The sequence below is a fragment of the Equus przewalskii genome, chromosome 29, assembly GCF_037783145.1.
Source record: "Equus przewalskii isolate Varuska chromosome 29, EquPr2, whole genome shotgun sequence".
NCBI lineage: Eukaryota > Metazoa > Chordata > Mammalia > Perissodactyla > Equidae > Equus > Equus przewalskii.
This window is the reverse complement of record NC_091859.1, coordinates 1,042,527-1,060,085: the sequence shown is the minus strand read 5'-3', so window position 1 is coordinate 1,060,085 and position 17,559 is coordinate 1,042,527. Positions and strand designations below refer to the sequence as shown.

The window sequence follows — 17,559 nt, the reverse complement described above, 5'->3', positions numbered from 1 at the left end:
AAGTCCATTTCTAGAACTGTTTCTCATTAATACAAAATTAGCACGTACTTAGTATCTTAAACAAGTTCCAAAACTACATGAACATGAAATACTAAACTAACAAATAAAAAGGGGTTGAAGTATATTTTTATTCTAGGTAAAGCCAAGAAGACTAAGCTTTAATGAACCCAAATTGTTGTTTTAAGAATTATAACACAAAAATGTTATAAATATATCTGCCTTTATTATCATAAAAATTAAGGTCAAACCCACTTTAGAATTCATCAGTATTTTATGTATAATATTTTCACTATAGAAAAATGTCCAGTTTGAAATGGTTTCCAACTTCATTCCACAGCTTGGTAGTATTGCAACATAACATGTTAAAAATACAAGATACTATAGATTTATTTGTTAAAGATCATTAATTCTGCTAACCGTAATTATAAACACACGTGCACGTATTACCAAGATTCTAAGGACAGGTCAGGTAACAGCATGTTTTCAGTTCTTCCCCTATTAAGCTCCGGAAATAAGTTTTTCTCTCCTTTTCTTAACAACCAGAAAATAAATAAAATGCTTTCCCAATTGACATCTATCTAATTTCAAGTAATCAGATGAATTATTCAGTCTTTTTTCTACTCAGTAAGTTTTATAACTTAGTAAGTCAGTCTTTAAAATCTACTTTTCTGTGTTTAAAATAAAAATTAAATGTGTTATTTTGCTGCTATCTACATCTAGTTTATTATAAATGTTTGAGATAAGAACTTTAATAATGGTTATCTCTTCTTAATTCTAACATACAGGATGCAGCAGCAATGCCAAGGAGGATATGAAATCCAAAACAGGATCTTACTCTTACATAGTCAGAAAGAGCGCTTGATCTTCAGAAACAATAGCCTAATAAGCTCCTTGGCTTTTTACAAGGAGCTGAGGGTGAGTCATCTGAACTAGGAAAAATATAATAACTTTTAAAATGTTCAATTTTCATTAAACACTATTTTTCTGAACACTTTCAGGGTCATGCTTAATATGAAGAACCATAGGTTCTCATAAGGCGTTCTTTTAATGATAGGTCAACTCTTAAATGTAGCACCAGAAAAAGAAAATATAGGAACATATTTTTTCCTAGCACAGTGCTGCTGGCACTGCAGTTATTATTTTGTTTCTAATAATAAAATAAGTCAAATTATTTCTTTAAAATCCAAATAACAAATGGTCATGAAAGTCAAAACACTGGCTATGCATGTAGAAGCAGGACAGACGTGCAGCCCCAGATCTGCAGCGCAGTCATGGAACTGGAGGGGGAAAGAAGCAATGAGTGCCCAAGCAATAAGCAACCACTGATCCTTTTTTAAAAAGGAAGAATTTCACTTTTTATTCCCAATGCTCTGTGATGAGGGGCTGGGGGAAGCTGTAAGAAGAGGAGAGATACAAAAACATACAACTGAGTGGCCCCTACAGAAATCCACAAAACATTTTAAAAGTACATCAGTCAAAGGACAAGTAGTACACTGCTAAGCAGCTGCAGAGTTCACCAAAAGGAGGGCCGGCATTCCGGAATATTGTTAACAGTTCCACCTGCCAGGCTAACACATTGATTTAATCCAGGAAGATTAAATATTATGGATTTATAAATACTGTATTTAGGTATTCTGGGAATGTTATGGATTCTGACAATTTGATCTCTCATGACAACATTATTCAAGACTTTCAAACTCCCTGCAGCAGTAAGATAGAACTTTTAACAATGCTAACATCAGCAATTCTATTAGAGCCTACTAAAGGGCTTCAAGAAAACCATAGTCCAGTATCACAACTATAGCAGCATATCTACTGAAAATTCACAAGTACTTTCCAGGCTTTAGAGTGAGCTCTCCCAAAGACCTCAGAATAACTTCAGAAATTATAACATTTGAAGAATGTTTATGCACTGAGATGTAGCAATAACTACTTTATATTGCTACTGAGAATGACCAATATGGAAAGCTTAAAAAATAAATAAAAATATTACTGCTAAGAATATCAATCAAAAAAGGCTAAGAAAAAATAAAAAGGTACAGAATATTTACAATAAAACTATATATATAATTTATTCCAAGTTTTATAATTTATATTTATATGGCTCACACATGATGGAGTAAAAACTGGAGATCTTCAGGAATTTTCATTTCTTTGGGCTTTAGCTTAATCGGGAATTTCATGTATTTGGATTATTACTAATGAACACAAAGAACAAGGGCCTTTAATATCTCCCTAAGAATCTGATAACGGGAGATACCTTATAGAAATTTGGGACATTTTTTACACTGGTGACTGTTTATTTGGAGTATCTACATTCTACCACTTGGACTCAACATATAATCTCTAGTGAGCTATATGACACAATGTAATTGGGCATAATTTATAATGAGAAAGAGAATGAGGCGTGCTTATTTTCAGCCTAGGGTACAGATGGGGCCTTAGAGATAAAATATTTGAGGTACTATTCTTACAAATTTCAGACTACATTCAGGGGGCAAAGAGTATACCCCATTAGGGGTGTAGCTTTTGAAGGACTCATTTTTAGACAGCTATCTCTGCCCCCAAGAACAGCCACATCCCTGGTTGACCAGAAACTTAATAAAAGCCCAATGGGAAGAGAGAAGAGAACAAAGTGTAGGGAGGTAAGTCTCCTCAGCTAGGTTTTTCTCTTGACCAGGTCATTAAAGGTTGCAATTAATCATTTTATGCTGGGGCCAGCCCCATGGCCTAGCAGTAAACTTTGCAGGCTCCACTTTGGTGGCCTAGGGTTTGCTGGTTCAGATCCTGGGCATGGACCTACATACCGCTCACCAAACCATGCTGTGGCAGTATTCCACATGGAGGAACTAGAATGACTTGCAACTAAGATATACAACTAGGTTCTGGGGCTCTGGGGAGGGAAAAGAAAGAAACAGAGGAAGACTGGCAACAGATATTAGCTCAGGGCCAATCTTCCTCAGCATAAAAAAAGCATACCTTTAAGAAAAAAATCACTTATGTTCATATCCTGTCACATTTTATCCTCCGCTTAGTTAATCTCTCATCCTCTCTCAGAGCTTTGATTACTACTGACATACAAAAAACTTGCATTTTATCCTTTTATATGCTCTCATAGTGCTATCTCTCTCTTACTCAGAGCACTTATCATAGCTGAAAATTTATTTATATAAGCAATGTTTGTCTCTCCCAAAACAGTACAAACTCCTTTCTCTTTCCAGCACTTAGCACTGTGTCTAGGATACAGCAGGTGCTCAAAAAAAAAAAAAAAAAACTTGTTGAATGAGAAAAAAAAAATACATGGAGGAACACCATTCCCATGGCTTCATGTTTCCAAATGGAAATACATACTTCTACTAAAGAAACTCTCCTTTTTCACAAGGACATATTTGATTGCTGAGATCAGGAAAGAGCAAGGTGCATGCTAGGCATAACCCCTTCTAGGCTCTCTCTTTCTCTTGGATCTGCCTGCCAACAGAGAAGATGGTTTCTAGTCTGCTCTCATTCACATTATACTGGTCTGTCCTCACTAGACCTGTGATTATCCAAAAGTGATGATAACTGGGTGAATTCAAAATTAATTTGGAATGAATTACTTGTAGAATTAATAAATACCATGCCATTTATTCCTTTAACTAAGATTTACTGCTCAAATATTATGTACCAGGCACTGTGGCTAGGAACGTAGGAGAAAAGGTAAATAAGATAGATGTAACCCCTACCTTTTTGGGCTTATATTCTAGAGTAGTACATGAATGAAGAAAATAGACAATAGTATCTTATTCTGTTAAGGGCCATGAAGGAAGCAAACAAGGGAAAGAGACAGCAAAAAAGAATGGAGGTGGAAATCTACATTAATCAGGAGAGGAGAGCATCCAGAAAAGCCCCTCTGAGGAAGTGACATCAAAACTGAGACCTCAGGGATCAGAAAGGGAGAAGCAAAGAAATAGCAGACATATGGGACCCTAAGACAAGAAAGAGTTTAGGGCATTTCAGGAACTGAAAGACAATCATGTGCCTAGAATACAGAAGAGAATGGCATGAGATGAGGTTTAAGAGAGAAACAGAGCTAAGACAGGGCAGGCTCTCACTGACCATAGTGAGAAGTTTGGATTTTACTTAATGTTGCACCAAAATTCTTCTTCTTCAAGTTAAATCCCCACATCCTTCTAATGTTTTTCATGATACCATTTTGATCCCTTGCATCAAAAGATGACACCAGTCATCTTTTCCATGTAGTATAGTCTAACACATTTAAAATGCAGTGCTTAAAACTAAGCCTAGGGGCCGGCCCTGTGGCCAAGTGGTTAAGTTCACAGGCTCCGCTTCAGCAGCCCAGGGTTCAGATCCTGGGCGCGGACATGGCACCGCTCATCAGGCCACGTTGAGGCGGTATCCCACATGCCACAAGTGTAAGGATCCACAACTAAAAATACACAACTATGTACTGGGGGGCTTTGGGGAGAAAAAGGAAAAATAAAATCTTTTAAAAAAAAAGCTCTGCACGGTCTCAGCAGCCGGCGTCCTGCAGTGACCTCCAGAAAAAAACCCCAAAACTGGCCTAGTTCTCCAAAGTACTATCTTACCAGTAAAGAACAGAGAGGGAAGACCACTTCATCCTAGAGTCTGTGATTTAATCAACAATCTCAGACCACAGGAGCTCTTCTGTGACAGCTACATCGCAACACTGCTTGATACTTGAGCTTGCTATGGTGCTAAAACCTCCATGTCTTTCGTATCTGCTATTCAACAGCCAAACCTTCTACCCCAATCATGACGCTGCGCCTCCTGAAATCTATTTAACCCCCTGAGTGGTAGCCTATTCACAGCTTCTCACTTCAAGATCCAAGACCCACGTACCACCAACCAGCCTGACTTTCTTATGGTTCCTGGTACTGATCAGCATGCCTAGTGCCAGCCAGAGGTGGTCAACATGGTAGGTGGGAGAATTTCACGGCAGAAAACAAGTCAGTCAAAATCCTTCAACTTCTGGATCACTCGTAGCTTTATATAATTAAATTTAGGTGTGATGTTACCCTATCATAAAGTGAGGACGTTATTAATGAAGTTAACAATCATCCCGATAGTTCCCCAAGCTAAAAATCTCAACTTCTCCCTTCTTCTCACCTCCACACAGCCAATCAGTCACAAACTGTAACCCTAAATATTTCCCCCAATACTTCCACTTTTCCTGTCACTCTCCTAGTTCACACCACGCCAATCTTTTCTAGATGACTCAAACAACCTGCTAACACGATTTACAAGATCCTTCACACTCTGGCCTTTACTCAGCTCTTCGATCTCATCTTTAAATCTGGCACCCTCTCTTCCTCCACTATGCAGACCTGTGATAGTGAACTACTCTGTGATGTGATTATACCATGTTCTGTATTCTTCCCTCTATCTAAAACATCTCTCCCTCTAAATTTATCCTTCCCTTTCATGCTAATGTTCACTTATTTGTCAGGTCTCAACTTAGATTTTACTTTCTCCAGAAAGTCTTCCCTGACAGCTCCCCACCCCAGTCTGAAGGAGATAATCTTCTTCTCTTCCTGGGAGCTCCCAAAGCAGCTTGTACTTTCTTCATCTTAGTTCTTGAGTTTTATTGCCATTTACTGGTCAACATCCTTCGCAAGACCATAAACTCTCAGATACATAGGAACATGCCTGTTTTGTTCACTACTAAACATCAAGCATAGCGCTCAGAACATAATATATACCCAAAATCTATCTGTTGAGAGTGAAAGAAAGAGTATGTGTTTCCCATCATACAGGTAAATAGACATCAGACATAAGATTTCTGGAAAACGAGAAAGCTCTCTCTTCCACAATTAAAATAATTTTATGAAGGGTTTAGACTTGCCTGACGTAAATTTGCAACATTACAAAGAAAACTCTGTATTTAACAGAAACTACATAATAAAAGGTAAATTCAGTAAATATATAATCTATAAGTTACTGATGCATCATCATTCATTTAAATGTGGATAAAAAAGATTGGACCATTCTTTAAAACAGTAATAAGGTGATAAGTTGCAGATCAAAATTACTAAAATGAAAATTTTATTCAGTTATTCATCCAAAGCACACAACTATGTACCGGGGAAAAAATATGTACCAGAAAAAAATAGCTGCTTGTGCCCCGATATGCATATAATCACTGATACCCTATGACAAGTGAAAACAGTGTGCCTTGGGACCAATACAACAATCCAATTTCAAGAAGTAGAAACTAATTTGATACTTACTCACACAACACCACATATTTTTCAAGAGAGTCAATCAGTAGTTTGCTATCTCCTTGATGAAAGTGCAGAGCAGGGAGAACGACGTCATCCTTTAGACAAAACACCAAATATGACCAGCCCATACCCTCTTTGTTTTGCTTGACTGATTTCAGGTCTGTCAAACTGAAGAGGAATGACCATTTGCTTTTCCCATTTCTATGACTTGGAGCATCTTAAAAACAAGAAAGTAGGGCAAAATATTTTTGTTCACCTTTTTAAAAAGCACTGACAATGGTCTTCATGACTGCCTAACAAATTTGTTGAACCTAAGGAATGACTATAGCATTCATATTACTATGGCTTCCACCTATATTAGAAATGGCAACACGTGTTTTCTTAAAAGAATCGTTTTTAAAATATTATCCACTGCATACAAACTGAAAAATGTTTTCCTTATTTAAAATACAAGCTTTGCCCGCAAATCACAACAGCTTTGGAAGCAGGCAGGCTAGATTCAAATTGCAACACCATCATCTTACTAACTGAATGGTCTGGGGCAAACCATTGAATTTCCCTGAGCCTCAGTTTCTTCATCTGTAAAACAGAGATAATTATACTTACCTCTCAATGTTATTCTAAGAATTAAAAGAGAGAACACTTTTCAACTAAAAGAGAGAACACTTTTCAACTAACTAGTATAGTACTAGGTATAGAGCAAATAATAAATGTTAATCTTTTCCAAATACAAATGGCACGATGCTATTTAAAAGAGTTTAAAAAAAACAAAAAGAAACCCTTTATTTCCTCACTTCCTTTTGCAATTAATTTTACTAGACTACACTGAGTGAAGGTAAGTATACTGGTATAAAAAATAACATTGGGGGGCTGGCCCCGTGGCCGAGTGGTTAAGTTCGCGTGCTCCGCTGCAGGCGGCCCAGTGTTTCGTTGGTTCAAATCCTGGGCGCGGACATGGCACTCATCAAACCATGCTGAGGCGGCGTCCCACATGCCACAACTAGAAGGACCCACAACGAAGAATATACAACTATGTACCGGGGGGCTTTGGGGAGAAAAAGGAAAAAATAAAATCTTTAAAAAAAAAAAATAACAACATTGGAATGAATATACGGACATTGTATTTGCAAAAACCCAAAGAATAGGGAGAAACTGAGAATGAAAAGATAACTAAATTGGGAATGCTTCAAAGAGAATGAATACATTCACTCTTCCTGCTAAACCAACCTTCTAAATTAAGATCTCTGTTCAAAACAAATCATAGTTATGTAAAATAAAGCATTTTCTGAGTTTGTGGGCTGTTTACAGAAGCTTAAAACCCTAGGTTTGTGAACAACATCATAATTGATAAGAAGCAACTTAAAGATTGTCTATTTAAGCGAAAATTTAAAGAACAAAGGAAAAATGTTCTTTCTTCTCACTAATAATTATAATTAATTTCTAATGTTAAAATGCCATTTTATTTTAACACAGACATAAGTACATCACGTCTCTGAAATTTTAAAAACCCTTTCTCTAAGCTTATTTCCTCAAAAGTGTCATACTATCCTGTTATTCAAGATCTTCATTAATTCCATCCCTTACTATCAATTCTGCAAAGATAAACTACATCGAAGATATCTGCTTATAAAACTTGATCAAAGGGTAGATCAGTTGGTGTTGACCTGCATGTATATCACATTCCTACATAGTCAGGAATACTCTAGCCCCATTACTTCCAACAAGATCTCCTAAAGTGACACAGAAATCTACAACTTACAGACACCTCTACTCGCAAGGAGTACGGACACCATCATTATTTCACGGACACTTTAACAAGTATCATTTCAAAGAAGTCCAGAAAGCCTAAAGTAACGTATCTATACAGTGACCTGCCTAGCTTCTACACCAGTTCAGATGGTGAACTCATATCTAAGGCTGGTACTAGATTAAGGGCCATGTGGTAACTTGACTACTATAGATTATGTTTCATGGCATTTATATTATAGAGCTCATAACACCACTACAAGCTAATATCAACGTGAGAACAATTCTAGAATTCCAATGTCTTCATGAATTATTTATGTATAAATGTACTTGGACTATCTAGAAAGGATACATACTCCTAGATTATCTGCAAAGACCAAAAACATTTTCACAGCAAAACAGCGATAAAAAACTAGATATAGACAATTTTTTATTAAATTCTTAAACAAAAAGCATTTAATCCAAACTAATGTGAGAAAATCATACGGAGAACATTAAATAACACATGCAGGCTACATGAATTATCAGGAGTTTGTACAAATTCAAAAGTAAAAATTTTCATAGGCTTTTTCCCTTGTTAATGGAAGAGACACACATTACACACTAAATACAATAGAAAATACCTCACACATTTCCTCACTTAAAGCTCTGATAAACAATGAGAGAAATATTACAAGATAATTCTAGAAGTCCCTTTACAAGACTATAAAGCTTCATGAGAAAAGGAACTTTGTTTTGTTCAAAGCTATATCCCCAGTGCCTAGAGGAGTGACCAGCACACAACAGGTACTCAAAGAAGTATGGAATAAATGAATAACCTAGTACCAAGTCAACATAAAAGTAATCTGCAATGTAGTCTACCCCCAACAGCTAATCAGAAGTAGAAATGGTTACAAAGGAAAATAGAATCCAAGAATCAATTCAAAATTTCCTTCTTTTTCCTTAAAGACAGGCAATTAGTTCTGATGAACTTACTAGGTTACCAAATACATGTAAAAAATATCTCCAACACACTGACATGGGAAAACTGAACCCAACAGCAGAAGCGCAAAACAAAACAGTTCAATAAGTCTTCCTGTCTTATTAACATCAAGGACTTGACGCTTTCTTTGAATAGGTCTCCAGAATATGATGGCAGTCTGTTGTTCTGGGAAGACATGTTTCCAAAACATTTGCTCTGGTATATAAAAACAAAGACTTAGCAATAGAAACTCTTTAGAAACACAAACTTAAGTTAGTCTTTGATAGTCAATTTTTTTAAAGGTCTATCCCAAGCTTCCTTTGTGAATCACAAACAAAAGTAAAAAGTAAAAAATATCAACGTTACAATAAACAAACTAAATAAATAAAAGTTTTATTTGAAAAAAGCGCTAACAGTACAAAAGATGTTTCGTAATGGCATAATTTTGAATTCTGAAACATTGAGCTTAGAAAATGTCTCCTTTAGGAAGGAGTTTCAATGAAAAATAAACAGCTGAGATAGACAGTCCGGGATGAGATGGGATGGAATGGAACAGAGCGCACTGCACTTCATAACTCCTTGTTCTGTTAGACATGTGCATGTGTACGCCTACTGGGCTATACTGTTCAATGTATTCTTACTGCTGTGCACAATTATAACATTTTTAAAATACTGAATGGAAAAAAAAAGAAAATGTCTCCTTAACTTTTAATAATTGCTAATAAAGGCTCTTTACGTTACAAGTCACAATGCACAGCCAAGCCACGTAGGCAGTATTTACATCTGTCATTTTTTGCTAAGCTACACAGAGGTTCTCAACTCTGCTCATTAAAATCACCAACAGGACTTTTGAAAACTCCAAATGCCCAGGTCCGCCTCCAGAGTCCGATTTACTTTGCTGGATGAAACGCAGGCATTGGTATTGTTTAAAAAAGCCTAGTATCCCCAGGTGATTTCAATGTGCAGCTAAAGGTGAAAACCACTAATCTAAAAAGATCTTTATTGTCAGATAATGCTTTTCTCTTACATATGTAATGCTTCTTTCTTTTATGAAATTCTAAAAAATCACTCATTGATTCACTTTTGCTCATTCCTATAGTCTTTCTTCTTCATTTTCAAAGATTTAACAATATTGGGCAACAAGAAACAAAAAACAGCAATTCACATAAACAAATCCTTCAGATCTAGAGAACTTAAAAATTGCTCACACACCAAATATACTAAATCCTATGGTTCTATCTTTTACACTTTGCATTGTTCTGGTAAGAAACTTCCCTTTCAGTACAAAGGGAATGCCAAAAAAAAAGAGAGAGAAAGAGACAAACACACACACATGCACGAGCTGATTATTATCAAAAGCTTGTGAATTACTATTTACTTCTTAACAGTTACGAATGTTTCCAAGAATGATAAGGTACAAAGCATGACTACTGTATATGAGAATGATTCCCCAGGCCATACACAAAAATCAATTTTACTCAGTAACAATGCTAAATAAACATAGCAATACATATTCCAGTAAATTCTGACCAGCCTTTTTGAGTCTGGTAAACGTGGATAAACCCTACATTCAGACCAAAATCATTACAAGATAAAATATCCTTTTAATTGTAAAACACAAAAGAATCAATTGGGAAAAAATCATTTTAACTTATACAAGTGTTTAATATTTTTAAGAGATCACAACTAGGCTGGCCACATCATAGACTGGGTAGTTAAATCATATTTGGGGTAGTATACATGTCCTGTCAGGCCGTTAGCTTGGCTCTTTTTTATTATCTACATGTAGATAATCACCACATAAGAAACACAGATTTAAATATATATATAAAATATATAAAGGAGAATAGTCACTAAACATATATAAAAGAGAGACTGCAATGAGCTGAGGATCCAGGTAAAAACTGAAATTAGAGCAGTATGGTTTAGTGGTATACTCTATCTCCCCCTGGTGCTTTAGGATGAAATAACACGATTTATTTTTTATTCTACTAGTTTAACAAAAATGTGCATGAGAGACAGTCAAAGCAATAGAAAACTTCCATTTTCTACCATTAATAACTACAAAACAGAAGTCTTTTTAAAGCCTTTTTTCATAAAGTCACAAGCAAAAAACAACAAAGAGAGATGAAGAGAGAATATAAGTAAAATATGAGAATTACACATACTAAAGCATCAAATCATTCTTCTTCTGACAAAGGAACGTTAAAGAATTTTCTTTGCACTTTTGTTTATATTATAGTGTAGTAAATAAGTTTCAGATTTCAAAGATTTAACTCATACCTCCATTGGTATGTGGTTTCTTTTTAAATGAAACTGTATTAACCATGTCCCACTCTGCTTCATAACTGTTCAGATGTTCCGATCCTCGATGAGCTCTTTCTTTTGGGGCCTGGGTCCATTCTACAACTGAACTGGAATCCTAAAATAATCATAATATATAAAATATTTAGGAACTAAAACTAGAATTTAATTTCAATTAATAATATCTTCTCAGTGTCTATATAAATTAAGTGTCTAGGTTGTGGGAGACATCACTGATGGGAAAACCACACACTTTTTCCTATCCTTTTCTCCCTTGCTCATCTTTACCAAAAAGAGAGGAAAAGCTTGCCCAGATTCTCTAACAGTTAGGATTGACTGCCCATGAAATACAAGCAGAAGTCAACTGCAAGGCTTCTGCAAATGCTTTTGCTTTCCTAATAAAAGCCACATCCCTTTTCCCCCTTTCCTGCTTTGAATGCAGCTGTGTTGCCTAAAAATATGGCAGTCACCTTATAACCACAACAGAAAAAGCAAGAGAACCACTCCAAATAGCTCCAAACCCCCAGACTTCTGGTTATCTGAGGAAGACACCAATGGTGGCTACTTATTTAAGTCACCACTGGTTGCATATTTCTCTTAATCACAATTAGCTAAAAGCTACAGATAACAGATCTACATGTACAGTTCTATAAGATTTTCTATTTTAAAAGAGAATAAACCCAAAAGTCGAAAATGAATTAATAATTTTACTAAATCAAAAAGTTTAACTTCTGTGCAACAAAATACATCACACATAAGTTAAAGATAAGCAAGACAGGGTGGAAACATTTCCAAACTATATGGCAGATGACAGAAAAATAACCAGAATACAAAAACAACTCCTACCAATTTATTTAGAGATCCAATATCGAAACAGAAAAATAAGCATATGGTATGAACAAACAAGTCAAAGAAGAAATACAAAGAGACAAACATCTAGGAAGATGTCCAACTTCAAAAAAAATCGAAGAATCAGGAACAGTCAAAGAAAAGCAAGTTAAACTGAATTTCAATTTTTTTGCCCCATTCAATTAAAAATCAAAAAATGAGAGTGTGAGGCAATGCTATTGATGACACTGTTGATGACAGTGCTAATTAGTACTGACTCCAAAAGGGCAATACAGCCATATTTATTAAAACCTAAAACATACCTGTGTTTGACCACAGTAACTCTCTTGTCATCACCTACCCTAGAGAAATACTCACAGCTGTATACAAAAAGGCATATACAGGAATTTTCACTGCAGCACTGTTTGTAAAAGTGAAAAACTGGAAATCTAATATCCATCAATGAACGAATGAGTAAATAAATTAGGAGAAGCCAATGAAATACTAAGCACTAGTTTAAAGACTGATATATGTTAACATGTATATATGTCCAATAGCGAATAGCAAATAAAGCCGCAAAACAATGTGTGTAGTGTAACAACTACATGGCAGTATATGCAACTAGAACACAGAGAAAACTGGGTCTAGACAGATGTGAAATGTGTACAGATAAATCTGGGAAGATAGACACTAAACAGGGACAGATAAGGAACAGGATTCTAGTAAAGCAGGACTTCAACTTTCTAGTATTTGAAGTTTTACAACAAGAATGTATTCATGTATTGCTAGTGTAATTCTCTTAAAAAAGGGTAAAAGGAAAACTTGTAGGACTAGGAAGATATTATAAAGGCACAAGAAAAATTAAGAAATAAGAAACAGAAACTGACTGAAAAATAGAGGGGAACTGGAATGAATGAAATTAGAAAGTAGAGTTGATTTCTCTTCTGGGTCCTTCCTCAAATATCATTTCTCAGAGAGGCCTCCTTGTTTCCCCAATTTAAAAAATACAACCCTTAACATCATCACTACCAATTCTACCATCAATGGGGGGAAAGCTAAGAAACATCTACAAGAACACCACTCCACATAAAGGCTTGGAGTTGGTAGATGTGGTACTTCTGGAAATCAGGATAAAGGTCAAGCTGGAAAGAAGACTACTACCAAAAGTCCAAAAGGCTGGAGGTTTACTCATTAGAGAAACAAGATTATCTCTGAATTCAGGGAAACCAAGCACACCGAGCAAAGGGATAATATGCTGAAAACCGGAGAATTATTTGAAAGTCCATCTATGGAATGAGTTGGCAAGATTCTCAGCTCTCTTCCTCCACTCAGTTCCCAGAATACTGGAATCCAGGCTTACCTTTTCCAGGCAAGAATGTGCAGATTCTTCTCTGGCAAATGAGTAGCCCAAGAGAAAACACCTACATTTCAACATCAGGTATCATGTTTCCCCAAGGAAACAACCTACCCAGGTCACCTTGAGTGCCTACTATTACCAAGCCTACCCATACCTAGACAGAGTATAATCACTTTTTGTGTCTGCTGTTAAATATGAGCACCACACTACAAAGACCACCGAACACCAAAGGAAAGCGTCTATACAAAAGACAAAGTCTGAACAAAACAAAAAAAGTCAATTAGAGGAAGTGGGTTATACAGAGATAAAAACATCTAAAAACTTTCATTAAATGCCTCAGAATAAGGAAGGATATTACATCTATGAAGACCAAGACGCTATTTTTAAAAAGGATGGAAGGGGGCACTCCAACAAGATGTCTTAGAAATTAAAAATACAGTAAACATGAAAAAGGTAATAAAAGAACTGGAAGATAAAACTGAAGAAATTTCCTGTAAAATAGTACACACACCCAAGTCAAAGAATTAGAAAACAGGAAAGAAAGTATTAAGAAATTACAGGACCAGTCCAGAGGTCTAAAGAGTTCCAGAAAGAAAATAGAAAATGGAAACGAAGAAGAAATCATCACTAAAATAATTCAAGAACGTTTCCTAAGGAACACAAATTTCCATATTATAAGCCCATTAAATACCCAGCAAAACAGATAAAAAAGACCATAAAGGCACATTACCAGGACATCTAGAGCACCAGAATCAAAGAGGAAGTCCTAAAAGCTTCCAAAGAGGAAAACAACATAGAAAAGATCAGGAATTAGAATGCAATAGACTAAACATCAGTAATGGAAACCAAACCTGGGATAATTTTTAAAAAATACGTGGCGAAATTTATTTTCAAACTGTAATTCTATACCAGCCAAGCCATCAATTCAGAATAAGGACAGAAAGTCTAAAAATAGAAATGTTTTTGCTCCCATTTACCCTTTTTCTCAGGAAGCCCTGGAGCTGTCTCAAAACAAGGAAGTAAACCAAAACAGAAGACAACATAGGATACAGGAAACAGGAATTCAAATATGGGAAAGAGGCAAAAAGAACCCCTAGGATAATTAATGCACAGCAAACCAAGAGAGCAACCAATTACTAAGAATGAGCTTGTAGGAAGGCTCTGGGAAAGACGTCTCTAAGAAATCAGAAGATCATCTATGTGTTTAAATACATTGAGAAGAAATGTAGACAACTGAGCCAGAGTTTCAAGGTGAATTAGAGATAAGATAAAGGGAAATCTCTACCTTCCGTAGTGCAAAGTCAACACATGATATAAATGTTAAACAGAGTTATCATATAACCCAACGATTCCACTCCTAGGTTTTCAAGAGAAAAACATATGTCCACACAGAAACTTGTATAAGAATGTTCATAGCAGCATTATTTATATCAGCCTAAAAGTTAAAGCAATCCAAATGTCCATCAACTGATTAATGAATAAATAAAAACGTGGTATACATCCATAAACGTAATATTATTCAGCAAACAAAAAAGAAAAAAGTAGTGATAGGTGTTATAACATGGATGAACCTTGAAAACGATAGGCTAAGTGAAAGCAGCCAGTCACAAATGGAACCTATGATTCCATTTAGATGCAACGTCTACAACAGGCAAATCCTCAGAGATAGAAAGTAGATTAGCAGTTGCAAGGGGCTGGGGTTAAGTGGGAATGGAGGAGACTACTAAAAGGTACAGTCTCTTTTTTAGGAGTGTTGAAAATGTTCTCAAATTAGATACTGGTGATGGTTGCACACTCTGTAAATATACTAAAACCACTGAATCATACACTTTAAAAGGGTGAGTTTTATCGTATATGAAATATATCTCAATAAAGCTGTTATTTAAAAAATGGCATTTCTTTAGTCATACTTTATTTTCTTAAATACCTTTCCAGCATAGAGAATACTAGAAGAATCTAATGCATCATCCAATGGTCTCCAGTCCACTATTACTTCAGCATCCTAGAGAAAGAAATTATAAACTATATTTACTATTCAGCAATATCTTACATTCTTAGTTACGTATTTTTAAATCCCTGAATCCAAAGTGAAATTTTTAACCTCTTAAATATTGGCAGTTTACATATGCAATATCATATATAAACCACTATTTGACAACCAATGTTACGTAGATTTTTAAATTCTGCTTACTTTTCATTATAAAAAAGTTCTATTACTGCAACTTTTACTTAAGTTTGTAAATATTCCATGCCATTTTACTGGTTTATCTAAAGTATTTTATTTCTATCATTTCCATGTTAAATTTACAACTACTGCTCAACCACCTAATTTTATTTTACACACAAAATTCAAACTTGCTGATAATACCCCAAAGATGAACCACTACCATAAACAATTATTAAATAAAATCATTTACCAGAAACATACCTTTTCTAAAACACGCAATATTCCTGAAATCAAGCTGTCTTGGTCATTGGTCTTTCCACAAGATGAGTGAATATAAACACCTTCCTGTTCATATATAATCTGGAACAGTAAAAATAAGATTAATCAAACCACTTTTATTCAGTACTATTTCAACATTTGTTAAAAAAATTAAGAGATGTTTTCCTATAAAGTCTGAACCAAGCTTCTAATTATTTCATATATAAAGGTATTATTTAAAAAGTACTACTCAGACTTAAGAGCACTTCAAACAAAGATAAACTGGAAAGGAAGTTTACTTAGCTATGCATGAAAGTTCATTGGTTCAGCAATAATCACAATCTTGACCTTCTCCAAAAACAAAGATATCAGGGCTAACTGCCATGTGTCTCAATATGCAAATGTCACTTAAAATAAATTTTTAACAAATGCTAAGCAAATACTGGGTTCAAACTGAAAACATTCAAGAATAAGAAGAGATGAAATACAATGAGGAACTAATGCTTTATTGTTTAATGAATAAACAAAAATGTGGTATATATCCATAAAGGCAATTTGTTATTCAGCAAAAAACAAAAAAGAAACAAAGCTCTGATAGGTGCTACAATGTGGATGAACTACTCCCATAACAGCACATTTTTTACTGTAAGATCATTTTGGTGTGTTTTTGTAGAACATGGCATAAAAATTCAGGAAAAAATACGGGAATTTTAAAGAGTAATGATGAGGACTTTTAGAAATGACTAGTTTAAACTAGCTCAAGCACACAAATATTTACAAATATGAGTGCTCCTATATGTCAAAGCATGTAAAAGACTATAGATATATTAATATGATTAAGACATGATTCCTGAACACTGTCCTATGGGAATATTGGAGAGACGTAGGTTAACTCCTGAGTAAACTAAAACATTTAAAGTTAAGCCTTATTTTCTTAAGCATAATGTTATAAATTAAGAGAGCCATTTCAAACCATTAAAAAAATTCTTTTCATTATGCAAATAACTAAAAGGGAGATAAAAATAGTCACTTCTAGACCTCAGTAATTTTGACATATGCAAATTTGGAATCGAGCGTACTTTCTATTTATGTAGACCTTTTATTAATACAATCACATCACTATTCAGAAGAGCATGGGGACCAACAACGCAGGACAAACACCACCAAAGCCTATCATGATCACCCCCTAGTGATGAATGTAAATGGACATGCATCCTCTTGTTTTCAGCTAACATTTATGGAACACTTTTGCATCAGGACCTCCACATGTCATAACCCTGGACCACAGGTTCTATAACTATATCCCACTACATCATTATGATGAGGAGGCTATTTGTGTGAATGAGGAAACTGAAAGGGAGGTTAAATAACTTGTCTGAGGGTGATGACACAAACAGCGAAGGGTGGCTAGGAGTGGTGTGGAGACTGAAACCCAGGCAGTGTGACACCAGAAAACTGTGTTCTTAGCCACTACACTACAACGCTCCCACATTACTTTCACTGCCTCTCCCGTGTTATATTAACCACTTGTGGTATGGACTTACATCATTTCTCATCTCTTACAGGAAAGTCTTTCTAGTACTCAAGATCACCAGAGAAGTTCTGATCTCAAAACCCCAAGGTAGCCTTCAACAAAATAGTTGTTAAGCAACAGACAAGCATTACGCCAAAGGCAAAGATGGAGATTAGTAACAGT

The 17,559-nt window shown here is 35.4% G+C and overlaps 1 protein-coding gene across 2 annotated transcripts in view; it reads right to left on the bottom strand.

Annotated features, from left to right (window-relative positions):
• TBC1D15 (TBC1 domain family member 15) overlaps positions 1-17,559 on the bottom strand; it is a 56,876-nt gene that overhangs the window by 23,294 nt on the left and 16,023 nt on the right. For both annotated transcript variants that reach the window (XM_070600413.1, XM_070600412.1), the window contains exons 2-5: positions 15,867-15,965; positions 15,366-15,440; positions 11,233-11,371; positions 6,249-6,459 (exon numbers count right to left, since the gene is read on the bottom strand). In XM_070600413.1, coding sequence (XP_070456514.1) covers positions 6,249-6,459; positions 11,233-11,371; positions 15,366-15,440; positions 15,867-15,965 — 524 coding nt within the window. The remainder of the gene's footprint in view (positions 1-6,248; positions 6,460-11,232; positions 11,372-15,365; positions 15,441-15,866; positions 15,966-17,559) is intronic.